Consider the following 23,164-nt stretch of genomic DNA (forward strand, 5'->3'; position numbering starts at 1 on the left):
CCCCCGCTGAAGGCCTGTACAACCCTCCCGCAGAAGGCCTGTACAACCCCCCCGCAGAAGGCCTGTACAACCCCCCTCCACGAAGGACTGCACCACCCCCAGAAGGCCTGCTCCCTCTGGCCTCAATTTACCTAAATCCATTAGCCTGCATAAGATCGCTAGTGCTAGTGATCTTTGCAAGCTACCATCGGGTCTTCTGAGCTGTCTTCTCTCTGCCGCAATCCCGCCCCCTTCTCTGATGTCAGAGAAGGGGGCGGGACCACAGCAGAGAGAAGACAACTCAGAAGACCCGACGGTAGCTTGCAAAGATCGCTAACACTAGCGATCTTATGTAGGCTAATGGATTTAGGTAAATTTGATGCCGGGAGGCCAGGGGGTAAGCCGGACACTGCAGCACTTCCCGACTGACCCTCCCCCCTCGCCCTCTAAAGCAGGAACAGCAGCGGCTAGCCAGCAAGAGCAGCGCTGCCGCTCCTGCTTTAGTGGGCCAGGGTGGAGGGACCGAATCGTGAAGCCGATTTTTTATTCTTTTAAATCGATTTGAATCGATTTACCCAAAGTGAATCGGTGAACCGATTCGAATTGTGAATCGGGCAGCACTACTCCAGACAGGGCTTTCTAAGAGGTGTACAAATATACCGTACTCCGTTTAGGAACTGAGCTACATGAAGCTGAAAAGTAAGCAAAGAGCCCTTTGTAACAAGCTAAGAATGGCACTTGAAGCTGAAGGGAATTGAACGCTAAGCCCTTGGCAATACACTTGTGCCAAAAAAGAACTCTGAAAGGGTGCAAATGTTGAGAAGTACCCAAGAAAGGAAAAACCTCCAGAAGGAAGCAGAAGCCACAGATGAAGACGTCTGTATCGCCTGGATAAGAGAAGAAACAATCTGCTTCGCATAACCCTTACATGTCAACCATGACTTTTCAAAAGCTAGGTCACAATACCAAAGTAGTACGAATATCCATGTTGATCGGACCCTAGGTGAGCAAATCAGGAGATACCAGGAACTCAACAGTCCGGCTGTCGAAAGACTCATCAGATCCACATAGCAAGGATGGCGCAGCCAATCCAGAGATTCTACAAATACTGTGCCTGAAAGCGAGCTTGAGATGGCAAATCCAAGCCATCATCAGCCAGGGGAAAACATTGAAAAAAGAGAAACCAGAGGCGAGAAAGAAGCCATGCTGATACCCCCTCTGACTCCCACTCCCTGCGCCCGCTGAAGAAGCTAGGAAGCTTAGAATTTTGAGACGAGGCCATGAGGTCTAGTTCCAGGAGATCTCACTTCCATACAAAGAGCTGGAACGCCTGAGCCAAAATTCTCAATATCCAGGATGTAGAAGATTTCACTATTACTAACATTTACACTTTCTAGAGCGTACACAGCGCTGTATACTGTAACATATAATAAATGGGCCATGTTCAGATTTCATGGAGAGAAAGTCTATCCAAACTCTTTTCCTGACCCATAAAATGATCTGCCAAAAGAAGAGGAAGATGAGGGTCCACCCATTGAAGTACAACCACAACTTTACCCGCCAACTGAGTTCATCACCTACTGCCCAGGCTTTAGAGAAATACTCCCATCATAATATTGATTGAAAAGACCTTCAGCGTCATTCCGGAAGAATGGTCTGAAGCTCCAGAAACGGTAGCCTGACCATACTGCAGAGTAAAAGAATGAACAAGTACTGAGTTGCCTCTTAAGACCAGACTCCTGGAGCTGAGCCCCCCAACCCAACAGCCCGGGATGTTTGGTGGCCATGAGCTAGTCCAGCAAAGACCGAGGCATGCCTTTGAAAAGAGAAATCTCGCTGAGCCACCAAATCATACAGAGCGATGCTTGAGGAGCTTACCAAATAATTGGAGCCCTGAGATACCGGGAACTACCGGAACAAAAGCGACTGCTGTAGCGTTATAATGGGAAAGCAAGCCGAAGTTCCCAGTGGAGTCAGCAACATGGATTCTAGAACCTGTATAGAATCCCATACTCTTGGTCATGGTGACCGAAGAAGAATGCAAACCTGAGACTGTGACCCATCGCCCTAGTCTCTGGGAAGAAACACATTTCTCTCCTATATGAATAAAAACATCTCCCCGATATACCTATAAATAGTACAGGAGAAAAGAGCGCTGTGCAAATTTGAAGACTCACGTCCAAAGAACTGAGGAAAAGAAACCACCCTTTTCGTGTCAGTCAAATGGCCCGACTGGAAGACATCCGAATCAAGCAGTCAGTCAAGAAGAAATTAGGTGAATCGCCTGGTAGTGCCGAAACGATACCACTGCCCACATTTTCTTTTTTTTCTTTTTTAGTTCAATAATTTTTTATTGAGTATTTTTAGAAAATACAGGAAGCAGTTCAAATACATAAGATCAAAATAAAGCTTTCTGTATAAAGAACCTACAAATCTATATTCAACTATAGAGGAACATAACAGTAAGAAAGGTTCCTACTATTAGAACTGCATGTGAAGAATATATAAGAAAAAAATGAGGGAGAACAACAAAAAAAAAAAAAAAAAAAGGGGGAATAGGAAGAAAAAGTAGAAAGGAAAAGGAAAGAAAAGGAAGACAGGAGTGTCTACGGAGCAGAACGTACATAGGTATCCAGGAATGACCAAGGTGATTTGTTAAGCTTCAAGTTCATGGGGGTTCTGGATGCATTTTTTTTCTCATATGCATAGGATTCAAATCTATGATACATACACAGAGAGTTCCACCAAAAAGTATAGTCTAATAATGAAGATGATTTCCAATTTTTCAGAATGTGCATGAGAGCAGTCACAAACATGGTATCAATGAGTTTAGGAGAACAATTTGATTGTGCAAAGCAGGGATGTTGAGAGCGAAGGATTACAATGTCCATAGAGATCTCTTCCGAGCAGTTAGTAATAGATTGTATGGTGATCCAAATGCGAGTCCAAAAGGATCGGACTAGCGTACAGTGAAAAAGCATGTGGTCAAGAGTTCCCACTTCTTTTAAACAGTTCCAGCAAACAGAGTCTTGTTTTAAGTTGGCTTTCCACATGCGAATTGGAGTCCATACTGCATGCCACATAATAAAGAACATTGATTGTGAGACTCTAGAACAGGGGTGTCAAAGTCCCTCCTCGAGGGCCGGAATCCAGTCGGGTTTTCTGGATTTCCCCAATGAATATGCATTGAAAGCAGTGCATGCAAATAGATCTCATGCAGATTCATTGGGGAAATCCTGAAAACCCGACTGGATTCTGGCCCTCGAGGACCGACTTTGACACCTGTGCTCTAGAAGATAAAAGTGGGCGATTTGTTGAAGACCAGAAAAGTTCCCAATCAATGTCAGAAAGCGGAGTAGTGAGTATAGTTTCCCAGTGTTTCATAGAGTGGGGAGAAAAAGTGAAGGAGTGATCTCTTAAAATATTATAAAAAAGAGATATCGCCTTGCCTTTTAGTAGAGACAGTACAGACCAATGACGAATAGTATGGATGGAAGTCATGAAGTCAAAACGTATATGCACAGAAGACAGAACTTCAGTGAGTGAAAGCCATTGTGAATAAACAGAAGGAGGTAGCGAGTATGTAGAGCAAATTGCATCAAAAGGAACAGACACAGTTGGAGTAGACAATTGATGGGCAAACCATAGACCCGCCCGCTGCCATCGTTTCCATGAGAGGGATTTACCGTGGTTTTGGATTTTAGAATTATTCCAAAGGGACATGAGTGGACTATCATAAATTGAGATCTCAGCCAATTTATCTAAAAGATGAAGAGCATGTTGCGTTGAACTCAACAAAGAGTACCTTCTCAAGTGTCTGGGAATTGACACCGTTAGTAGGCAGGAGGTGTGTAAAGGCTTGCATAAAAAGCACTCCATTTCAAACCAGGCAGGAGGATCTTGGAGAGAGGAGTCAGTGAGCCAGTAAGCACCATAGTGAAGCAATATAATAATGATAAAAATCCGGAAAGTTAAGACCACCGTTAATCTTAGAGGCTTTCAGCTTGGCGAGAGCAATTCGAGGTTTTTTCTTGTTCCAAATGAATTCAGATAGCTTCCTATTTAGCCATTGAAAAAATGACTTTCGGCATAGAAGAGGAAGCATAGAGAGAATGTAATTAATTTGAGGGGCCAAAGTCATTTTGATGGATGTTATTCTACCCCACCAGGATAAAAAAAGTGGAGACCATCTAGATGTAGTATTTAGAACTATATTTTTGACTTTGGATATATTAAGATCTTGAGCATGAACCGGATCTTTATGTATTAAGATCCCCAAGTATTTCACAGCTTCATGCGACCATGAGAAGGGAAAGTGAGCTAGATCTGAGGGGAGAATATTATCGTTCAGAGGGAAGATCTCTGATTTCTCCCAATTGACATAATAACCGGAGAGGAGGAAATATTGAGTGAAAATATGAATAAGGTGAGGAAGAGAGACTAGAGGGTTCCTAAGAAAGAATAAAACATCATCGGCATATGCTGCTAATTTGAAGTCTCTATTAGAGGAGGGTATGCCTTTAATTAAGGGGCATTGTCGGATAGCTGAAAGGAAGGGCTCCAACACTAAATTAAATAGCAATGGTGAGAGAGGGCAGCCCTGTCGAGTACCTCTGTGAAGGGAAAATTTATTAGATAAAGAGTTATTAATCAGAATACGAGCTGTGGGTTGGCGATATAGCGTTTCTATCCAATCCGTGAAGAATGAGCCAAAATTATATCACTTCAGGACACGGAAAAGAAAAGACCACTCCACCCGGTCAAAGGCTTTTTCAGCATCAATAGTTAGGCCTATTACAGGGTCTGACATTGTTTTAGCGTGAGCGTTAATATGATTAAAGAGACGCAGGTTATCTCCTATATATCTTTGTTTAATAAACCCTGTTTGATCTTTATGTATGAGAGACGGGATTACTTTGGTAAGTCTTAATGCAAGTAGTTTTGCCATTATCTTATAATCTAAGTTAAGAAGAGAAATAGGGCGGAAGTTTTTAACCAAGGTGGCGTCTCTATCAGGTTTGGGGATTACTACAATTGTGGCCTCAGTGAAATTGAATTGTTTGTCCGGAGTGGAGTGGAGGAAATCATAATATGTAAGAAGGTAAGGCGCTAAGAGGGCTCGGAATTGTTTAAAGAATTCATTAGTAAAGCCGTCTGGGCCTGGGGCTTTCCCAGCGGGTAAAGAAGATATGGCAGTTTCAATTTCTGATATAGTTATTGGGGAATCTAGTTCCAATTTAACAGAGTCCAATATGGACGGATGGGTTAAGGAGGTAAGAAAGGAATCTATATCTGATTCAGGAGCAGCAGATTCGGATTGGTATAGAGAAGCATAAAAATTTTCAAATTGAGAGGAAATTAAAGATCTGGTTTTGACTAAATGACCTGATGGATCTTGAATAGCTGTGATATGTAGTCTTTTGGATTTGGTTTTAAGGTATCTAGCCAAAGGGCGACCCATAAGATTATCTCCCATGTAGTGACCAGAGGTGGAAATGAAGATATCACGTCGGGCTGTACATGAAACCAAAGTGTTATATTCATATTTAAGATTTTGGATACGTTGGAAAGTAGTTGGGTCATGTAGGTGATTAGACATATGTTGTAATTCTAAGGCTTTAATAGAATTTTCTAAGTCTTTTTCCTTTCTCATAGACTGTTTCTTTTTCCAAGAAGCTATTTTGATCAATTCACCTCTGAGGGTTGCTTTGTATGCTTCCCAGACAATTGAAGGACAAATTTCAGGATCTTTAGAGTTAATTTCAAAAAACTCCAAAGTGAAAGAACTGATTTTTTCAACAATTTCCTCATCTAAGAGTAAGGTGTTATTCAGTCGCCAAGAGGGGGATTCTTTACGTGGGGCAGATATGGATATTTATAAAGAGATGGCAGCGTGATCTGTGAGAGAGATTGGATGTATAATAGTATTGGTAAGATCTTGAATAAGAGAAGAGGACAAGAGAAAGAAATCAATTCTTGTGTACGTGTTATGTGGAGGTGAAAAACGTGTGTATTCTCTGCCTTTCGGGTGAAGCAAGCGCCAAGGATCTACAAGGGAGAAGGCATCATTTAAAGCATGAAGAGCTGTGAAAGACCTGGATTTGGAGGGTTTGCAAGAAGATGATCTATCAATATATAAGTCTTGAATTTGATTAAAATCCCCTCCTAATATCATAGAACAAGAATCAAATTCAACCAACGCCAGCTGCAGCTCTTTGAAGAAATCTGGGTGATCTTGGACCGGGGCGTATATATTAAGAAAAACAAAATTTACTGAGTGCACCGCAGCATACACCAGACACCATCTTCCTTCCGTGTCTGTTTTAAAAGAGTGAACTACAGGAGAAAGTTTATCATTGAGAAATATTGACACACCATTTTTCTTTCGGTGAGTTGCAGAGGAGTATAAATGAGTGGAGAGTCCCTTTAATTGAAATTTCGAGGCATCAGCGGGCAGGAGGTGGGTTTCTTGCAAATAAACTACATCAGGATGTTTGTTGGACACATAGTTAGCTATCTTTTTCCTTTTAATGGGATGGTTCAAACCATTCACATTAAAGGAAAGAACATGTAAATTAGCCATAGTCTATGATATGCAGTAATAAAACATAATATATATCCCCACTGTTTAGAGAAAATAACTGATGTAACCGTAAGGCCAGGCAGACACTCCTGTCTAAGAAGAGAAATAAAGAAAACATGAGAATAAGAGAAAAGGAATCAGTAATGTCAGCATAATGTATGGTCAGAAAGGAAATGGACCACACTATCATGTACATTTTAAAACAATTTAAGGGTGCTCTTGTGAGCACGGAGAAATTGCACATATGGAACAACTAGCAAAATTCACACCACTCAATAACAGAAAACATGAGATTAGTGTGCTTAACCTAGTAGAGCATACAACATAATATATGTATTTCATTGCATAGCCTCATAAGAGAAACAGACAAAGCAAACAATACTTTTTTGACAGCATATCAGTATATTTGTAAGGAATCTATGAATGATGCCAGGATCTCAAGTTCAGTGTAGGAAGTAATGCGGTTGTTGTATGTTGCTTTAATCCTCGTCGGGTACATCATAATGGATACTGAAACATTAAAGAAATTTCTGCTTTGATGGGGCAGTCGGGATTTAAATTTAGCTGTTTACAGCATGTGATGGAATCTGAGCCGGGGAATCACCAGCCCTTATCACAGGTAAAGAGTCTATAAATTGTTGTGCAGCCGTTCTCTCTGTGAAGGTATGTGGTTTCCCTTCTCGCCAAATACGCAGAGACGCCGGATATATGAGTGCAAACCGCACTCCTTGGCGGTGAAGAGTGGAGCAGAGTGGCGCCATCGTCTTACGAAGGGAGGACATGTGTAAGGAGTAGTCATTGAATAAAGCACAGTTACTTACCGTAACAGGTGTTATCCAGGGACAGCAGGCAGATATTCTTGACTGATGGGTGACGGCACCGACGGAGCCCCGGTACGGACAATTTTAGAGTGATTGCACTCTAAGAACTTTAGAAAGTTCTAGCTAGGCCGCACCGCGCGTGCGCGAGTGCCTTCCCGCCCGACAGAGGCGCGCGGTCCCCAGTTAGGATAAGCCAACTAAGAAGCCAACCCGGGGAGGTGGGAGGGACGCAAGAATATCTGCCTGCTGTCCCTGGATAACACCTGTTACGGTAAGTAACTGTGCTTTATCCCAGGACAAGCAGGCAGCATATTCTTGACTGATGGGTGACCTCCAAGCTAACAAAAAGAGGGATGGAGGGAAGGTTGGCCATTAGGAGAATAAATTTTGTAAAACAGATTGGCCGAAGTGTCCATCCCGCCTGGAGAATGCATCCAGACAATAGTGAGATGTGAAAGTATGAACTGAGGACCAAGTAGCAGCCTTGCAGATTTCCTCAATAGGAGTGGAACGGAGGAAAGCTACAGATGCTGCCATAGCTCTAATTTTGTGGCCCGTGACAGAACCCTCCAGTGTCAGGCCCGACTGAGCATAACAAAAAGAAACGCAAGCAGCAAGCCAATTGGACAGAGTGCGTTTAGATACAGGATGACCCAACTTGTTAGGATCAAAGGACAAAAACAGTTGAGGAGATGATCTGTGAGGTTTGGTGCGATCAAGATAGTAAGCCAGAGCACGTTTACAATCCAAGGTATGCAAAGCCTGTTCACCTGGATTAGAATGAGGCTTTGGGAAAAAAACAGGTAGAACGATGGATTGATTAAGGTGAAACTCAGACACAACCTTAGGAAGGAATTTTGGATGTGTACGAAGGACAACCTTATCATGGTGAAAAACAGTGAAAGGTGGATCAGCCACCAGTGCATGGAGCTCACTGACCCTCCTGGCAGAAGTGAGAGCTATCAGAAAGACCACTTTCCAAGTTAGAAATTTAAAATGCGTTGTGGCCAGGGGCTCGAAAGGAGGCTTCATTAACGCAGAAAGAACCACATTAAGATCCCATACAACAGGAGGGGCCTTAAGAGGTGGTTTTACATTGAAAAGGCCTTTTATGAACCTTGAGACTAAGGGATGAGCTGAGAGGGGTTTTCCATGGATCGGCTCATGAAAAGCTGCAATGGCACTAAGGTGGACCCTTATCGAAGAGGATTTAAGACCAGAGTCAGATAAGGACAAAAGATAGTCCAATACCAATCCCACTGCTGTAGATATGGGATTATGGTGATGTAACAGGCACCAGGAAGAAAACCGAGACCACTTCTGCTGGTAACATTGAAGAGTAGACGGTTTCCTGGAGGCATCAATAATAGAACGGACAGGCTGAGAAAGGAGAGCATGAGGTGCAGTCAGCCCGAGAGATACCAAGCTGTCAGGTGCAGAGACTGTAAGTTGGGATGAAGAAGCGTTTGCTGATTCTGTGTAAGTAGTGAAGGAAACAGAGGAAGAGGTATGGGTTCCCTGGAACTGAGTTGAAGTAGAAGGGAAAACCAATGCTGTCTGGGCCACCGTGGAGCGATGAGGATCATGGTGGCTTGTTCCCTCTTGAGCTTGAATAAGGTGCGCAGCATGAGCGGAAGAGGAGGGAATGCATAAAGGAAGAGATTGGTCCAATCCAGAAGAAATGCATCGGGTTCCAGACGGTGAGGAGAGTAAAGTCTGGAGCAAAACAGGGGCAGTTGATGGTTGTGGGGAGCTGCAAAAAGATCCACCTGAGGAGTGCCCCATTGAGAGAAAATGAACTGGAGAGTCGAGGGGTCGAGAGTCCATTCGTGAGGTTGAAGAATTCTGCTGAGATTGTCTGCTAAGCAATTCTGCTCCCCTTGGATGTAGACTGCTTTCAGGAATAGGTGACGAGCAGTCGCCCATGTCCAAATCCTTTGAGCTTCCTGACATAAAGGACGGGATCCCGTCCCTCCTTGTTTGTTGAGGTAATACATTGCAACTTGGTTGTCTGTGCAAATGAGAAGAACCTGAGGAAAGAGGAGATGTTGAAAAGCTTTGAGGGCGTAAAATATCGCTCTGAGTTCCAGGAAATTGATGTGGTGCTTCTTTTCCTGGGTGGTCCAAAACCCCTGAGTTTGGAACTCGTTCAAGTGAGCTCCCCATGCATAGGGGGAGGAATCCGTGGTGATGACTAGTTGATGAGGAGGTAGATGGAACAGTAGACCTCTGGATAGATTTGATGAGTTCAACCACCAAAGAAGCGACTGTCGAAGAGACGAGGTCACAGATATGTGTTGTGAACAAGGATCCGTCGCTTGTGACCACTGAGTCGCTAGGGTCCATTGAGGAGTACGCAGGTGGAGACGTGCAAAGGGGGTGACATGCACTGTGGATGCCATGTGCCCCAAAAGTACCATCATTTGATTTGCTGAGATGGAAGTTTTCTGGAATACCTGCTGACAGAGATGAAGGATGGTGTGAAGGCGGTTTGGAGGAAGAAACGCCCTCATCTGAACAGTATCCAGAATGGCTCCAATGAATTGAAGTCGCTGAGTTGGAATGAGGTGTGACTTGGGTAGATTGATCTCGAACCCCAACAGTCGAAGGAAGGAAATGGTCTGATTGGTGGCTATGTGAACGGACTGAGGAGAAGGAGCCTTGATGAGCCAGTCGTCCAGATAAGGGAAGACTTGAAAATTGTGGGAGCGGAGATAAGCTGCGACCACAATTAGACATTTGGTGAATACCCTGGGAGAGGAGGCTAAGCCGAAGGGTAGCACCTTGTATTGGTAATGATGTTGGTTGACAAGAAAGCGAAGGTATTGTCTGGACATCAGATGAATTGGAATGTGAGTATACGCCTCCTTGAGATCGAGGGAACATAGCCAGTCTTCCTGAGAGAGAAGAGGGTATAGGGTGGCAAGAGATAACATCTTGAACTTCTCCTTGACCAGACATTTGTTGAGATCTCTGAGATCTAATATTGGTCTGAGATCTCCGGTTTTTTTGGGGACAAGAAAGTACCGGGAATAAAATCCCAGGCCTTGCTGGTCTAGAGGAACTGGTTCGATGGCATTGAGAAGAAGGAGGGATTGAACCTCCTGACCGAGAAGGAGGGACTGAGCCTTGTTGGAAGCAGACTCTTTTGGTAGACTTAACGGTGGAGGAGTCTGAAAGTTCAGGGCATATCCGTGAGCGATGATAGCAAGTACCCACTGGTCGGAGGTAATTGCTTCCCATCGAGACAGAAAAACCTGGAGTCGACCTCCTATGGGCTGAGTTTGAAGGCATGAGGGAAGAAGACTGGCAATGTTCTCGAGAAGAGAGTCAAAAGGGCTGTGTAGACTTAGGTTGAACAACCGGTTTTACAGCAGGCTGTTGTTGTTGACGAGCCTGTTGCTGCTGTTGACGCTGCCTGCGAGGTTGAGGAGGATGAGTCTGAGCTGGGCGAGCAGAAAACCTTCTTTGATAAGAAGGTTGTTGCCTGAATGGACGAGGAGGAGGAGGTTTCTTCTTGTTTTTCAACAAGGTGTCCCACCTAGTCTCATGCGCGGAGAGCTTTTGTGTGGCGGTATCCATGGACTCCCCAAACAGCTCATCCCCAAGACAAGGCGCATTGGCCAGTCGGTCTTGATGGTTTACATCCAGTTCTGAGACCCGTAGCCATGCCAACCTTCTCATTGCTACAGAAATAGCAGTGGCCCGTGACGTCAGTTCAAAAGTATCATAAATGGAACGGACCATAAACTTCCTTAGTTGCAAAAGACTAGAAGTACATTGCTGAAAAGCAGGAAGTTTACGGTCCGGAATGTACTTTTGAAAAGAGGTCACCTGTTGAATGAGATGCTTCAGGTAAAACGAGAAGTGGAATGCGTAATTACTTGAACGGTTGGCCAGCATGGCGTTTTGGTAAAGGCGCTTTCCAAATTTATCCATGGCCTTTCCTTCTCTGCCAGGAGGAACAGAGGCGTAAACACTGGCACCTACAGACTTCTTCAGGGTTGATTCCACCAACAAGGATTCATGGGGAAGTTGTTGCTTGTCGAATCCTGGAATTGGAATGACTTTATAAAGAGATTCCAATTTTCTTGGGGCTCCCGGGATGGTTAAGGGAGTTTCCAAGTTCTTATAGAAAGTTTCCCTCAAGATATCATGGAGGGGCAACTTTAAGAACTCCTTAGGAGGATGATCAAAGTCCAAGGCATCTAAGAATGCCTTGGACTTTTTAGAATCAGACTCCAAAGGAATTGAAAGGGTGTCTGACATTTCCCTTAAAAATTTGGTAAATGAGGAGTGCTCTGGCTTAGCAGCAGGGTCTTGCACCGAGAGATCCTCCTCTTCAGATGAATAATCTTCCTCGGTACCGAGGTGATCATCCGAGTCATCCCACAAGTCAGGGTCCCGTACCGATTGGAGACGGCCCTGAGAAAGTGGAGTCGAGGTGCCAACATGTTTAGTCTTGCGTACCGATTTCCCCGAACGGTTGGAGACGGTACCAGGGGAGTGTAGAACGGTACGGGGTTCAAAGAACGGTACCGGTTCAGAAGTGTCCGGAGCAGAACGTCGTTTCGGCTCCGCTGATAGAATAGGCATGGACATGGATTTGTGCGGTGCCGACAAAGTCGATGTCAATAAAAGGGGTTGATCGACGGTCGGCACCGAAGGCTCACTGGGTACCGACACTGGAGGATTCGGTGTCAACAGAGCCGGGAGCAAATGTTGTAGTTGCTGTTTAAGCTGGACCTGGAGGATAGAGGCAATGCGCTCATCCAACGTAGGTCCCGATTGCACCGGTACCGGTCTTTTCTTGCTCGGTACCTTCGGTGCCGCTCGACGCTCGGGTGAAGTCGATGCCGATGACGAGGCAGTGACTTCAATGGGAGCGGAGCGTTTACGGGGCCGGCGCTCAGTCTGCAGGACTTGGCTCACTGCATGCTCGACTGGTGGCCCTAGGACAGTAGGGGAAGGCTTCTTAGCCGGCTTACCTACAGGGATCGACGTCGGCGATGTATCTGTCGGTGCCGAGACAGTCGGTGCCGATTTGGAGGAAGTTGCCGATGTCGATACTGGTGCAACTTCCATGTCGGTGCCGAACAGAATTCGTTGTTGAATTTGTCGGTTTTTTAAAGTTCTTTTTTGTAAAGAACTACAGCGGGTGCAGGTGTCAGCCCTATGGTCCGGACCCAGACACTGAAGGCACCACTTGTGCGGGTCGGAGAGAGATATAGGGCGCGCACACCGCTGACACTTTTTGAAACCCGGTGACGGGGGCATGAAGGGAAAAACCACTGTAGCAAAATCGAAGCCGGAGGCTTCGATGGTGCCAACAGGCCCCGCCGGGGTAGTCAATAAAAAGTGAAAAAAATAAAACAATTTTTTTTTTTTTTTTTTACAAATGGTAAAAGAACAAGAAAGAAATAAAATGAAGAGAAAAATACGCGCGAGCGGGAAGGCAAGTGAACAGTTTAGGAAAAAACTTCCAACAGCCGTTGGAAACACGCGTCTTCTTAGCTCCGCGGAATTAAGAAAACTGGGGACCGCGCGCCTCTGTCGGGCGGGAAGGCACTCGCGCACGCGCGGTGCGGCCTAGCTAGAACTTTCTAAAGTTCTTAGAGTGCAATCACTCTAAAATTGTCCGTACCGGGGCTCCGTCGGTGCCGTCACCCATCAGTCAAGAATATGCTGCCTGCTTGTCCTGGGATAATAATAGTTTTGTCCTTCATATTCCAGCCGTCGAGATTTCCGAAAAGCCTGCATGATGAGTACCTTTTCTTTCCAATTGATGTATCTAGCGATCACTGCTCGCGAACGGTTGTTATCATCCATACGCTGGCCCATGCGGTGTGCTCGCTCGCATATAAAACTATCTATTGGGGTCTTCAGGCCAAGCTGTTTTGGGAGCCAAACCTGAAAAAATTGGTAGAGGTTTTGGTCTGCCCGGAGCTCAGGCAGCCCCACAACTCGTAAATTATTACGACGCTGACGGTTCTCCTGCTCATCCAGCCGTCCTGTCAATGTTGCCACTTGAGCTTGTAAAGCAGTCACATTCTCTCGATCCTGCAGCACTGCGTTCTCACCTTCAGATACCCTCTGTTCCAATGTTGTTATACGGCCAGCCTGCGCCTCAAAACGCTCATTAATACAGTCCATAGCCAGCTGTAATTTGCGAAGTCTATCTTCTAAGGCCGCAGTGACTGTTCGTGAAATTTCTTGGGCACATTCACCCCAGTGTGTTGGGGCAGGAGCGGGAGACGGCGACGACGCCATTTTGAGAACAGTGCAGGTAGTTTTGTGTTTCGGCGTTTTCACCGATCTTACCGGCATGCCAGGCACTATCTGGAGGTCCCACACACACACACCCGACGGTGAAAAGCCTCAGATGGAGCAGAGATGATCAGAGCAGTTTTGTTTGTTTTAGTTAGGTAGGCGTGTGGAGGCCGTGGGTCAGAGAGCTCAGAGACGTTCGTTTGTTTAAGTCAGCTGCTTGGCTTAGAAGATTGGACAGCTTATTTCTTCATACTACTCCTCAGTCCTACAGGCTGGACTGAAACCTCAAACCCCCACCTGAACTCGTGTGCAAAGTTGGGGGAGAGGGGAGGAACACTCAGTCAGTACTTGATCCTGTAAAAAAAAAAAAAAAAAATTTCATGCAGCCAGTCAGCCTGTGCTCAAACTCTCTGCTGACACAACCAAACAGATGCCCTGCAAATCAGAATGACTTTTTGCTACAGACTTCGGTCCTCAGAGTATGTCCTCTCACAGCCAGAGATGTCTCGAATCCAGTATCCTCTGCAGCACCAAAAAGCCTCATGACCAGATTACAAACAGATCGGCTGCATCACATGACCGGGCCTCTTGTTGCTAAGCTGCACGAGCGGATACTGGCCGTTTTTTGTTTTTTTTTTGTCAGCTTCAGAGGCCATACGATGACTCTGGCGGCGAAATATCCCCGACGAAGTAAAAATTACAAAACATAAAAGCACGATTATGCTTAGTTTTAGGTGCGGGTGTGAGGAGCTGTTACTCCATATGTGTGGTCTCCGTGGCGATCAGGCCACGCCTCCGCTGCCCACATTTTCTAAAATGTTCATGAAGCCTTGGGTAGGCGAAATGGCATGTGCCAAAACCGAATATGCTGCTCCAAGAGGGGCAAACAAACCTAGTGACGATTCGGAGTCTATAGTGAAAATGTAAATATTTTCCCAGTTTTTCTGCAGAAATGTGTAACCCTGAGAAACTAATTAAGCTGAATGGGATCCAGCCTGTCCAAAGCCCCCGTCTTGGGCACCATGCAGTAAGTGGAACAACGTTCCTTAGTTCCTGAAGAACTACAAGAACTGCCCTGAGGACCAGTAACACTTAAAAGGGAAACACAAAACATAGAGACTCCAAGAACGAACTGGAAACCTGAGGAGGATGCAAAGTTGCAAGAATCCTGAAAAATTTTCACAGCCCCCTGACCTGACATTATAGTGTCTTCTCCCTCATGAGAAAGCCTGAAGAGTCATTGGAAGAAGTCAAGATCCCCTCAGAATGAAGTGCAGAAGGTCAGGGAATGGCAGGATGAGAACTGTAGGATCTGTAAGAAGAAAGAAATTCTCCTAGGAAAAAAATCAAGTTTCGCAATGTAAGGAGGAGTATACTGGAACCATGAAAACAGTACTAACTCCATGCAATGTGAGCGAAATACGCATGTCCTTTAAAGTGAAAACGTACTAGACGCAATCAAGATGCTTGCATCTACCGCCCCATGGAAAACAACAGCATCCTAATAGGTATCAGACAAAGCTCACATCGCTAATGAGGCTAACAGCCACATAGCGCGCGCTCCTCCGCTGGTTTGACAGAATAGATAACTGGCTCCTGGTTAGAAGGAGCTGCACATCCCTTCCTGTCTGGTCGGGGGGTCCGTCTAGAATGTGCCATGAGAAGATGGCGACAGGAGAAACCAGTGTGATAAGCATGGAAATCTGAAGTCCAGGCCCTCTCAGATATAGAGAAAGAGAGTCCTGGCCGCAGGAAGATGCGAACTTGGAAACAGTACTACCTTTAAGCATATATATCCTATGCCACTACTAAACACATGCAGCGCAGCACAGAGGCCCAAATAAGAAGGACCGTTACCAACAGATAAAGGCTCAATCTGCAGGGACCCCAAGAGAGACAATGAGATACCCGTGTGAAATACAGGGCACTATCTTACTGCTGATCTCACTGTGCCATGAATTGCCGTATGTCGACCCAGTCCAGAGACAAACCAAGACTGGGTGACCTAGCACAGGTCAGAGTCTCTCTGGTAATCCCCTTGAGTGCTAACCCCAGAGTCCAATTAAACTAGCAGCTTCCTTCAAGTGAATACAGCAGGAACACAGACATAGACATATAAATCTGCCCAAGCTTGTCCCAAAGCTGGTGAACACGTACAACTTGTCTGAACCGGAAAGGAGAGAAGCCGCGGCATACCCTGACCAAAGTCAGCTGTAAATAAACTACCGGAAAGCTGCAGCTCTCCTGCCATCGCCGGAGATCCAAGCGCACGCCTGATTCTTGCTGACACATGGCCGCTGCATCAACGCTCCTAGAAACATAGTTGGATTCAAGCCCCGCAAAATTTACCCTGCCGCAGCCTGCATAGAAAGAAAATCAGACTTAGGGAATAACCAGAAGAACAGTGTGGTGCTTCCCACAGCGCTGGAAAAAACATGTCCCATCTCATGCGCGCTGCTATAAACTGACACTTGCACAATCAGCTGTACATGGCCGCGACAAACACCGAAGAAAGAGAGCCTCGGAATAAACAGGACTACACTACTACAGCACTGAAACCCAACGAGGAGAACAAGTGCGAGCATGAAATCGAACCACTACTGCCACATTGTAACCAACAAGGAAACCAAATGCGTGTATACAAAGGGCGGGAAAGTCCCGGCTCCCTCAACGGATTTCTAGTCATAAAACTTAGCCTCAATAAAATATCCATTCCTTAAACGTATGTTGACCGAACCCACAGTACTAAGACTCCCAAACAGAACCTGAAGTTCAAACAACAGTAAAAAACACATACATACTCACAAGCTTGTTGTTAGGGCCGGTTGAAGCCAGTAAGAGCTGGTTGTACAGCACTAACAGGGCAGAATATAGCAACTGTGGTCTCCTTTTTTTTTTTTTTTAAACAGAGAAAGGAAAGAAGAAAAAAAATCGAGACCCAGTCAGACCCTCTAGCAATGGAGGGAGGGTGAGGCAGGGACCTGGGGGGGCTCAGGTGTAACCCCTAAAGCCGGCACCGTTCAACCAGACACCCCTGTCTCACTGAAGAGAAAATCTCAACAGGAGAAATAGAATGGCAATCTCACTGAAGAGAAACCTCAACAGGAGAAAATAAAGTTCCAGTCACAGCCAGAATCCAGAAGCTACTCGAATAGCGACCATCACCTGCTGGGAGATAGAGCATACTGGAGATACAGGAGGAGTGCCAACCAATAGGACCACCTGTTAATCAGTTTCTCTATCTCCGCCTGCTGGTAGATGTGTGCTATCCCATTGGTCTCTGGATTCATCTGCTACTGTTGCTAAGGAAACACATCTGAGCAACTTGCTTGCAGAAGAAAAACTGAGGGAGCAGGAGAACGCCTACTGGGAAGGAGGTGGAGTTTAAAAAGAAGCAATATCATTCTGCAAGCAACTTGCAGGTTCAGATGCATAACCCTAGTGATTAGGACTACTAGAACACTGAACTAGAAATTCCTTTCCCCAGTCCAACCATAAATCTTACTGCCCTGAAGGCTTCATCTCCTATCTAAACTTGAAGGGATTCTGCATCCACAGAAGAACTAATGGGGATGTTACTTGTTGACATTCACATGACTCCAAACTACGAGTAAAGAATGACCCAACTGGATGGTTTCTTTCTTACCAACTATAAGTCTCTCTGAATCTGGCAGATCTCGAAATTGTTTCTTAAATTCTTCACTCCTCTGTTTATAGGTTGAGCTTGATACCTGCAATGACATTTGCATGGAAAGGCTACATTTAGCCATTTTTATCCCCATTAATAAACATTTACATTTTGGTAGAAGCTATGCCAATTTACTGCTCTGATCAGATGAAATGTAGGACAGCAAATCTTATAAACAATAAAATAATACACAAGTGAACTTTCCTTTGCTCTGTGCTAGCAAGAAAGAAAAACAGTGATAGAAAGAAGTGATTATCCTTTGCAGGAGCCCACTAGATTGGCAAGAGGTATGTCCACAGGTGCTAGCTCTGTGGGTACCCAAGCACCCCCAATATTTAAGTGACATCACGTGACTGCAGAACCAGCATTAGGGGGGGAAAAGGCTGGTTGCCCTAGGCCCTGCAGCTTTAAAGGACCCCCCGAAGGCTGGCATGTTTCCCCCTTTTTCCCTCCTCATCCAGCGTCCCCCTGGCCTTCCCAATCTAACTTTGAAAAGTAATTATGGCCTGCAGAGGATCACGGGTGCTGCAGTAATCCTAACAGGCTGCCTGTGGTCTTTGCTGCACTTTTCCTCTGCCACAGTCCCACTCCTCCTATGACATAATGTCCTGTTTTGGATTGGGACATATCGCAGTAGAAGTAAACTGCAGCGGAGGCTACAGGTAGCCTGTTAAGATCACTGTAGCACACACAATCCTCTGTAGGCCTTAATTACTTTTCAAAGTTAGACTGGGAAAGCCAGGGGGATGCCAATGAGGGTGTTGACAAGAAATATGCCGGCCCACCCTGTATATGGACAGGGGGAGAGGTTCAAAGAGAGAGGGATATGATGAACTGAGAGCAGGGGGAGATGAAGGGGAAGAAATAATAGGCCTGAAAACAGAGGAGAGAAAGAAAAATGGTGGACAATGGGAAGGAGGGAAAAGAAAGGAAGAGAAGTTAGACTCAAGGAGGGTTAAGATACTGGATAGGAGGGTAGTTGGGAAGAGAAAGGGAGATATGGTGGATCCTGGAGTGGTGGAAAAGGAGGGAGATGCTGGATGAAAGGGTAGTTGAGAAAAGGAGAGATAGTGGATCTGGGGATGGTGTGATTAATTGCTACAGCCGCTCTTTCACTCTTCAGGAGGCTAGTAGCGTGAGTGAAGTAAACATATTGCTTTCTGCGGCCCAGAAAATTTCCCTCTGCTATTGCTTCTTGTCTCCACTTAGGCATGAAGCAGTAGCAGAGGGAAAACTTCCGGGTCACTGAAGGCAGCGTGTTTATTCACTCACGCTGCTGGCAAACTAATGAGTGTGAGAGTAACTACCTTATTGGATCCTGTGGAGGGAAGGAACACAGTGGGGTCACTGGGGTGTCGTGGGGAGGGGGTGGTCTTTAGAGAAATGCTAGACTGCAGAAATGGAGAAGAAAAACAAGAAAGAGATGCCAGACCTCCAGGGGAGGGAAGTGTAATGGAAAGGGAGGATAGAGATGCCAGACCTCCAGGGAAGGGAAGGGTAATGGAAGGGGAGGATAGAGATGCCAGATCATGGTGGGAAGGAGAGAAAAGGAGATACTAGATCACAAGAAGGGGAGTAAAATATTAGAAATAAATGAAATGTTGCAATTTAATTATTTAATTTTAAGGTGAGGTTACTGTTAAAACATGAACCTGAAATCTTTACTGAACAAAAAAAATCCTAACAGCATCAAAAGACAATAATGGTAAATAACTACAGAATATAATACCCCAGGGAAAGGGTAAACCCTCAACCTACTAAGATAATTAAAAGCCTCATAGACTTGTTTTCTGCTATTCTGAATTGTGCAGTCACAGTCAGTAAGGATTTCATAAAAGGAATCTGGGTGAATGCAGTAGCCAGTATTCAATGATTCATGCTGAAAGCCATTGCTGGCCTAAAAAAGAGGTCTGCACAGAAGCAAAACAATATGGTCATGTAGAAGTTATTTAAATATCTGGGATGTGTTTTTATGTAAAATACTTGACACACAGTATAGCCCTATCCAGGTACAGACTGATTTTAGACAGAATGTGTTTTCCTTGAAAGTGTATAAAGAAGTGAGGGATCAGGAATTGACCTCCTCAAACTAATCTCTTGACCGACTTTTGTAAAGTACACATGACTGGTTTGAATCATTGTATGTACCTTCTGCCAGAATAGATAGTGCCAGTGAGAGGCAGTTAGCAAGATCAGCAAATGTTCTATTACTAATCAGTATTACGTATATGCACTAAAGAACCATGTACATATTATCATGGGCATATTTATAGAAATAACAATTTTCAAACACAATATAATGTACTGAACAAAACTTTGCAGTTCAGACAGTGTGTCTAATTACTGAATCTGTGTGTCTCAGCACTGATACAATAAAAACTTTCTTATAATGCTATGAGAACTGGTCATTGAATTATTTACCAGTATTGGAGGAGACATTAAATTGGACTTTTTTGCAGTGGCGTACCTAGGGTATGTGGCACCCGGGGCCCATCCTTTTTTGACACCCCCCATGTAAAAAATATTTTTTGTAATAACCATGAAACGGTATAAATGGTCAGAATAGAAACAGGGAGTGAAAATATTATTTTATTGAACCTCTTATATGTAACCATTATTCCAAACATAACATAACATAAATTATGTCTGAATTGTCATGACATGAGAAGTACATATGGAGTAGTTGCAGGTGATGCTTGGGACAGTTCTGATTGTGTTAGTTCGGTTTTATGTGTTTTTTGAATAGAAGGATTTTTATTTCTTTTTTGAAGGTTTTGTAGTCTGTGGCCGAGGTCAATAGGTTGTAGAGTTGGGGGGTCGAGTGTTGCAGCTCGAATGGCTAGGAGGTTGTCGAACAGTTTTTTCTTTTGACATTTTTGGTTGGAGGGTGTGTGAATGGTGTGCGAGTTCTCCTATGTCTGGTTGAGGTGGATTTAATTATTTAGCTGAAAAAATTAGTTACCCCCCCATTCCACACACATTAATTCTCTTCCATTTTTGTTCCCATTATAAAAAAACACCGATAAGTTCCCAGAAAAAAAAATACATTAAAATAAGAAGTGAAAACAAAGGCCCCTACAGATGAGAATATAACATAAGAATAGCCTAACTGGGTCAGACCAATGGTCCATCATGCCCAGTAGCCCATTCTCATGGTAGCCAATCCAGGTCACTAGTACCTGGTCAAAACCCAAAGAGTAGCAACATTCCATGCTACCGATCCAGGGCAAGCAGACACTTCCCCCATGTCTTAATAACAGACTATGGACTTTTCCTCCAGGAATTTGTCCAAATCTTTCTTAAAACCAGCTAAGCTATCTGCTTTTACCATAACTTCTGGCCACTTCATTTTTAAGCTTAGATCTTTCCTTCCAAACAGAGACCTTGCTAGATGTCAAATACAGCACAAGGGAACTTCACACGGACTTAGCTGTGCAGGAAATGTGATCTCCTCATACACCCACCTATAGTGCAAAAATGTGCAAAGGTCTGATTTTTTCTTTCGATCACTACATAGCCTAATGCCACACAAGCAGCACTGTTACAAAAGGTCAATGCTAAGGTTAACAAGTTTCCTTCCTTGGACCACAAGAAGATACTGACAAACCACTGGAAGAGATCCCAAAACAATTACCTAGGCACAATACCCAAAGACCCACTCAGTGTGTGAACCAGTTGAGTGGAGTGGACTAACTGGGGGGTGGAAATGGGCCCGGAGTTTGCTCAGGAGAATTTCTCAGACCACCTCTTCCTCTCAACACATTGACACACTGCCACCACCACCACTAGGAACACCGGGTAGGCCAGCAATGCTTATAAACTTTATAAAACACATTATTATATTTTCTTATAAAGCACATATTTTAACTGAACTCTCTGACATCCTCAGCCTTTCCATTCACAAAAATAGAAGGAAGAAAAGTTCCCATTTCCTGCTGTCTCATGTCCCCGGCCTACACAATATTTTTCTTCTGCAGACCCTTCAAAAGTCTGACCAAATCCTCATTTCACTTGCATTATAAAGTACTGAGGATGCCATCTCTCCCCAATCCCAGATCCTAAAGTCTGAGACAGTAGCGCAAACTGCCCGATTCAGGAAGAAAAATTTCGATTCTGCCTATTTAATTGGTTTTTCGATTCAATTTTCCTGCTCAGTTGGGTGATTTTTTTCAAAAATCCTGGTGGGTTTTATAGCTTTTTCACCCCCATTGGCTTCTCCTAACCACACTGGCGCTGTGGTGTAAATAAAATAAAGAAACAAAAAGGACTTTTCCTCTCTCTGTTAAATCCTAGCTCACGTTTGCGGTCTAATACCAGCTCTGGCAGGATACACATTTCAAATCTGACATATTGCAAACACAAAACAGAAAATAAAATTAATTTTTCTACCTTTTGTTTCTGGTTATTTTTCAAATCTTGCTGGTCCCAGGCTCTAGTTGTCTTCTGATAACTTGCTTGCCAGAGTCTCCTTCTTTCTTCATGCTAACCATCCATCTGCCATCTCTGTCCTTCCTTTCCATTTCCCTTCCCTCCTCAGGAAGTCTGGTATCTTTCCTTTTTTTCATCTCCCTCCACAGATCCACCTTTTCTTAACTACCCTTTCATCCGGCATCTCTCCCTCCTTCTCCACCACCCCAGGGCCCACCATCTCTCCCATTCTTTTCCCAATTACCTTCCTATCCAGTATCTCTCTCCCTCCTCCACACCATCCCTTGTGTCCAATTTCTCTCTCTTTCTATTCTTTCCCTCCCTAAATCCCATGGTCCATCATCTCTCTCCCTCTCCTCTATTTTCAGACCATTATTTCTTCCCCCCCCAAAGTCTGGCATATGCACGTCTCTTTGAACACTCCCTTCCCTCCGTGTACTTCTACACCAGGATCCCCCCCCCAAAGGTCTGCATCTCACCCCTGAAGGCCTGTCCACCCCCCTTGAAGACCTGCACCCCCCGTTGAAGACCTGTCACCCCCCTTAAAGGCCTGTCCCCCTCTTAAAGGCCTGTCACCCCCTTGTAGGCCTGTCACCCCCTTGTAGGCCTGTCACCCCCTTGTAGGCTTGTCCCACCCCCTTAAAGGCCTGCCTGTCCCCCCTTAAAGGCCTGCGTGCCTGTCCCCCCCCCCAAAATCCTCTCCCCTCATGAAGGCTTGTCCCCCCCCCCTTTAAGGCCTGCATCTCCCTCTGAAGGCCTGTCCCCCCCCTTGAAGGCCTGTCCCCCCCTTGAAGGCCTGAACCCCTTCCCAAAGGCCTGCACCCCCCCGAAGGCCTGCACCCCCCCGAAGGCCTGTCCCACCCCCTTGTAGGCCTGTCCCCCCCTTTAAAGGCCTGCCTGCCTGTTCCCCCCTGAAAGCCTGTCTCCCCCCATGAAGGCTTGTCCCCCCCATTTAAGGCCTGCATCTCCCCCTGAAGGTCTCCCCCCCTTGAAGGCCTGCACCCCCCCGAAGGCCTGCTCCCCCCCCGAAGGCCTGCCTGCACCCCCGTGAAGGCCTGTCCCACCCCCTTGTAGGCCTGTCCCCCCCCTTAAATGCCTGCCTGCACCCCCTTGAAGGCCTGCCTGCCTGTCCCCCCCCCCGAAAGCCTGTCTCCCCCCATGGAGGATTCCCCCCCCCCTTTAAGGCCTGCCTGCCTCTCCCTGAAGGCCTGCCTGCCCGCCCCACCCCGAAGGTCCGCTCGCCTCCCCCCACCCCGACGTCCGGTTCTTCCCCTCTGGCCTCCTTGCACCATTAAGAATACCGAAGCAGCCTGCAGCAAGATCGCAATGTCAGCGATCTTGTGCTGCCCTCCGCCGCGGACCCGCCCCCCTCCTCTGACGTCAGTGGAGGGGGCG

General features: G+C 45.5%; 1 protein-coding gene across 5 annotated transcripts in view; it reads right to left on the reverse strand.

Moving 5' to 3' along the window:
• GRAMD1C (GRAM domain containing 1C) overlaps positions 1-23,164 on the reverse strand; it is a 304,544-nt gene that overhangs the window by 219,793 nt on the left and 61,587 nt on the right. For 3 of the 5 annotated variants that reach the window (XM_033941944.1, XM_033941942.1, XM_033941943.1), the window contains exon 3: positions 17,300-17,384. The exons of 1 other annotated variant lie outside the window; for it this stretch is intronic. In XM_033941944.1, the coding sequence (XP_033797835.1) occupies positions 17,300-17,384 (85 nt within the window). Of the gene's footprint in view, positions 1-17,299; positions 17,385-23,164 lie in introns of those variants that run through there. One more of the 5 variants, XM_033941946.1, reaches the window with a different exon arrangement.

The sequence above is a fragment of the Geotrypetes seraphini genome, chromosome 4 (genome assembly GCF_902459505.1).
Source record: "Geotrypetes seraphini chromosome 4, aGeoSer1.1, whole genome shotgun sequence".
In the NCBI taxonomy this organism is placed as follows: domain Eukaryota; kingdom Metazoa; phylum Chordata; class Amphibia; order Gymnophiona; family Dermophiidae; genus Geotrypetes; species Geotrypetes seraphini.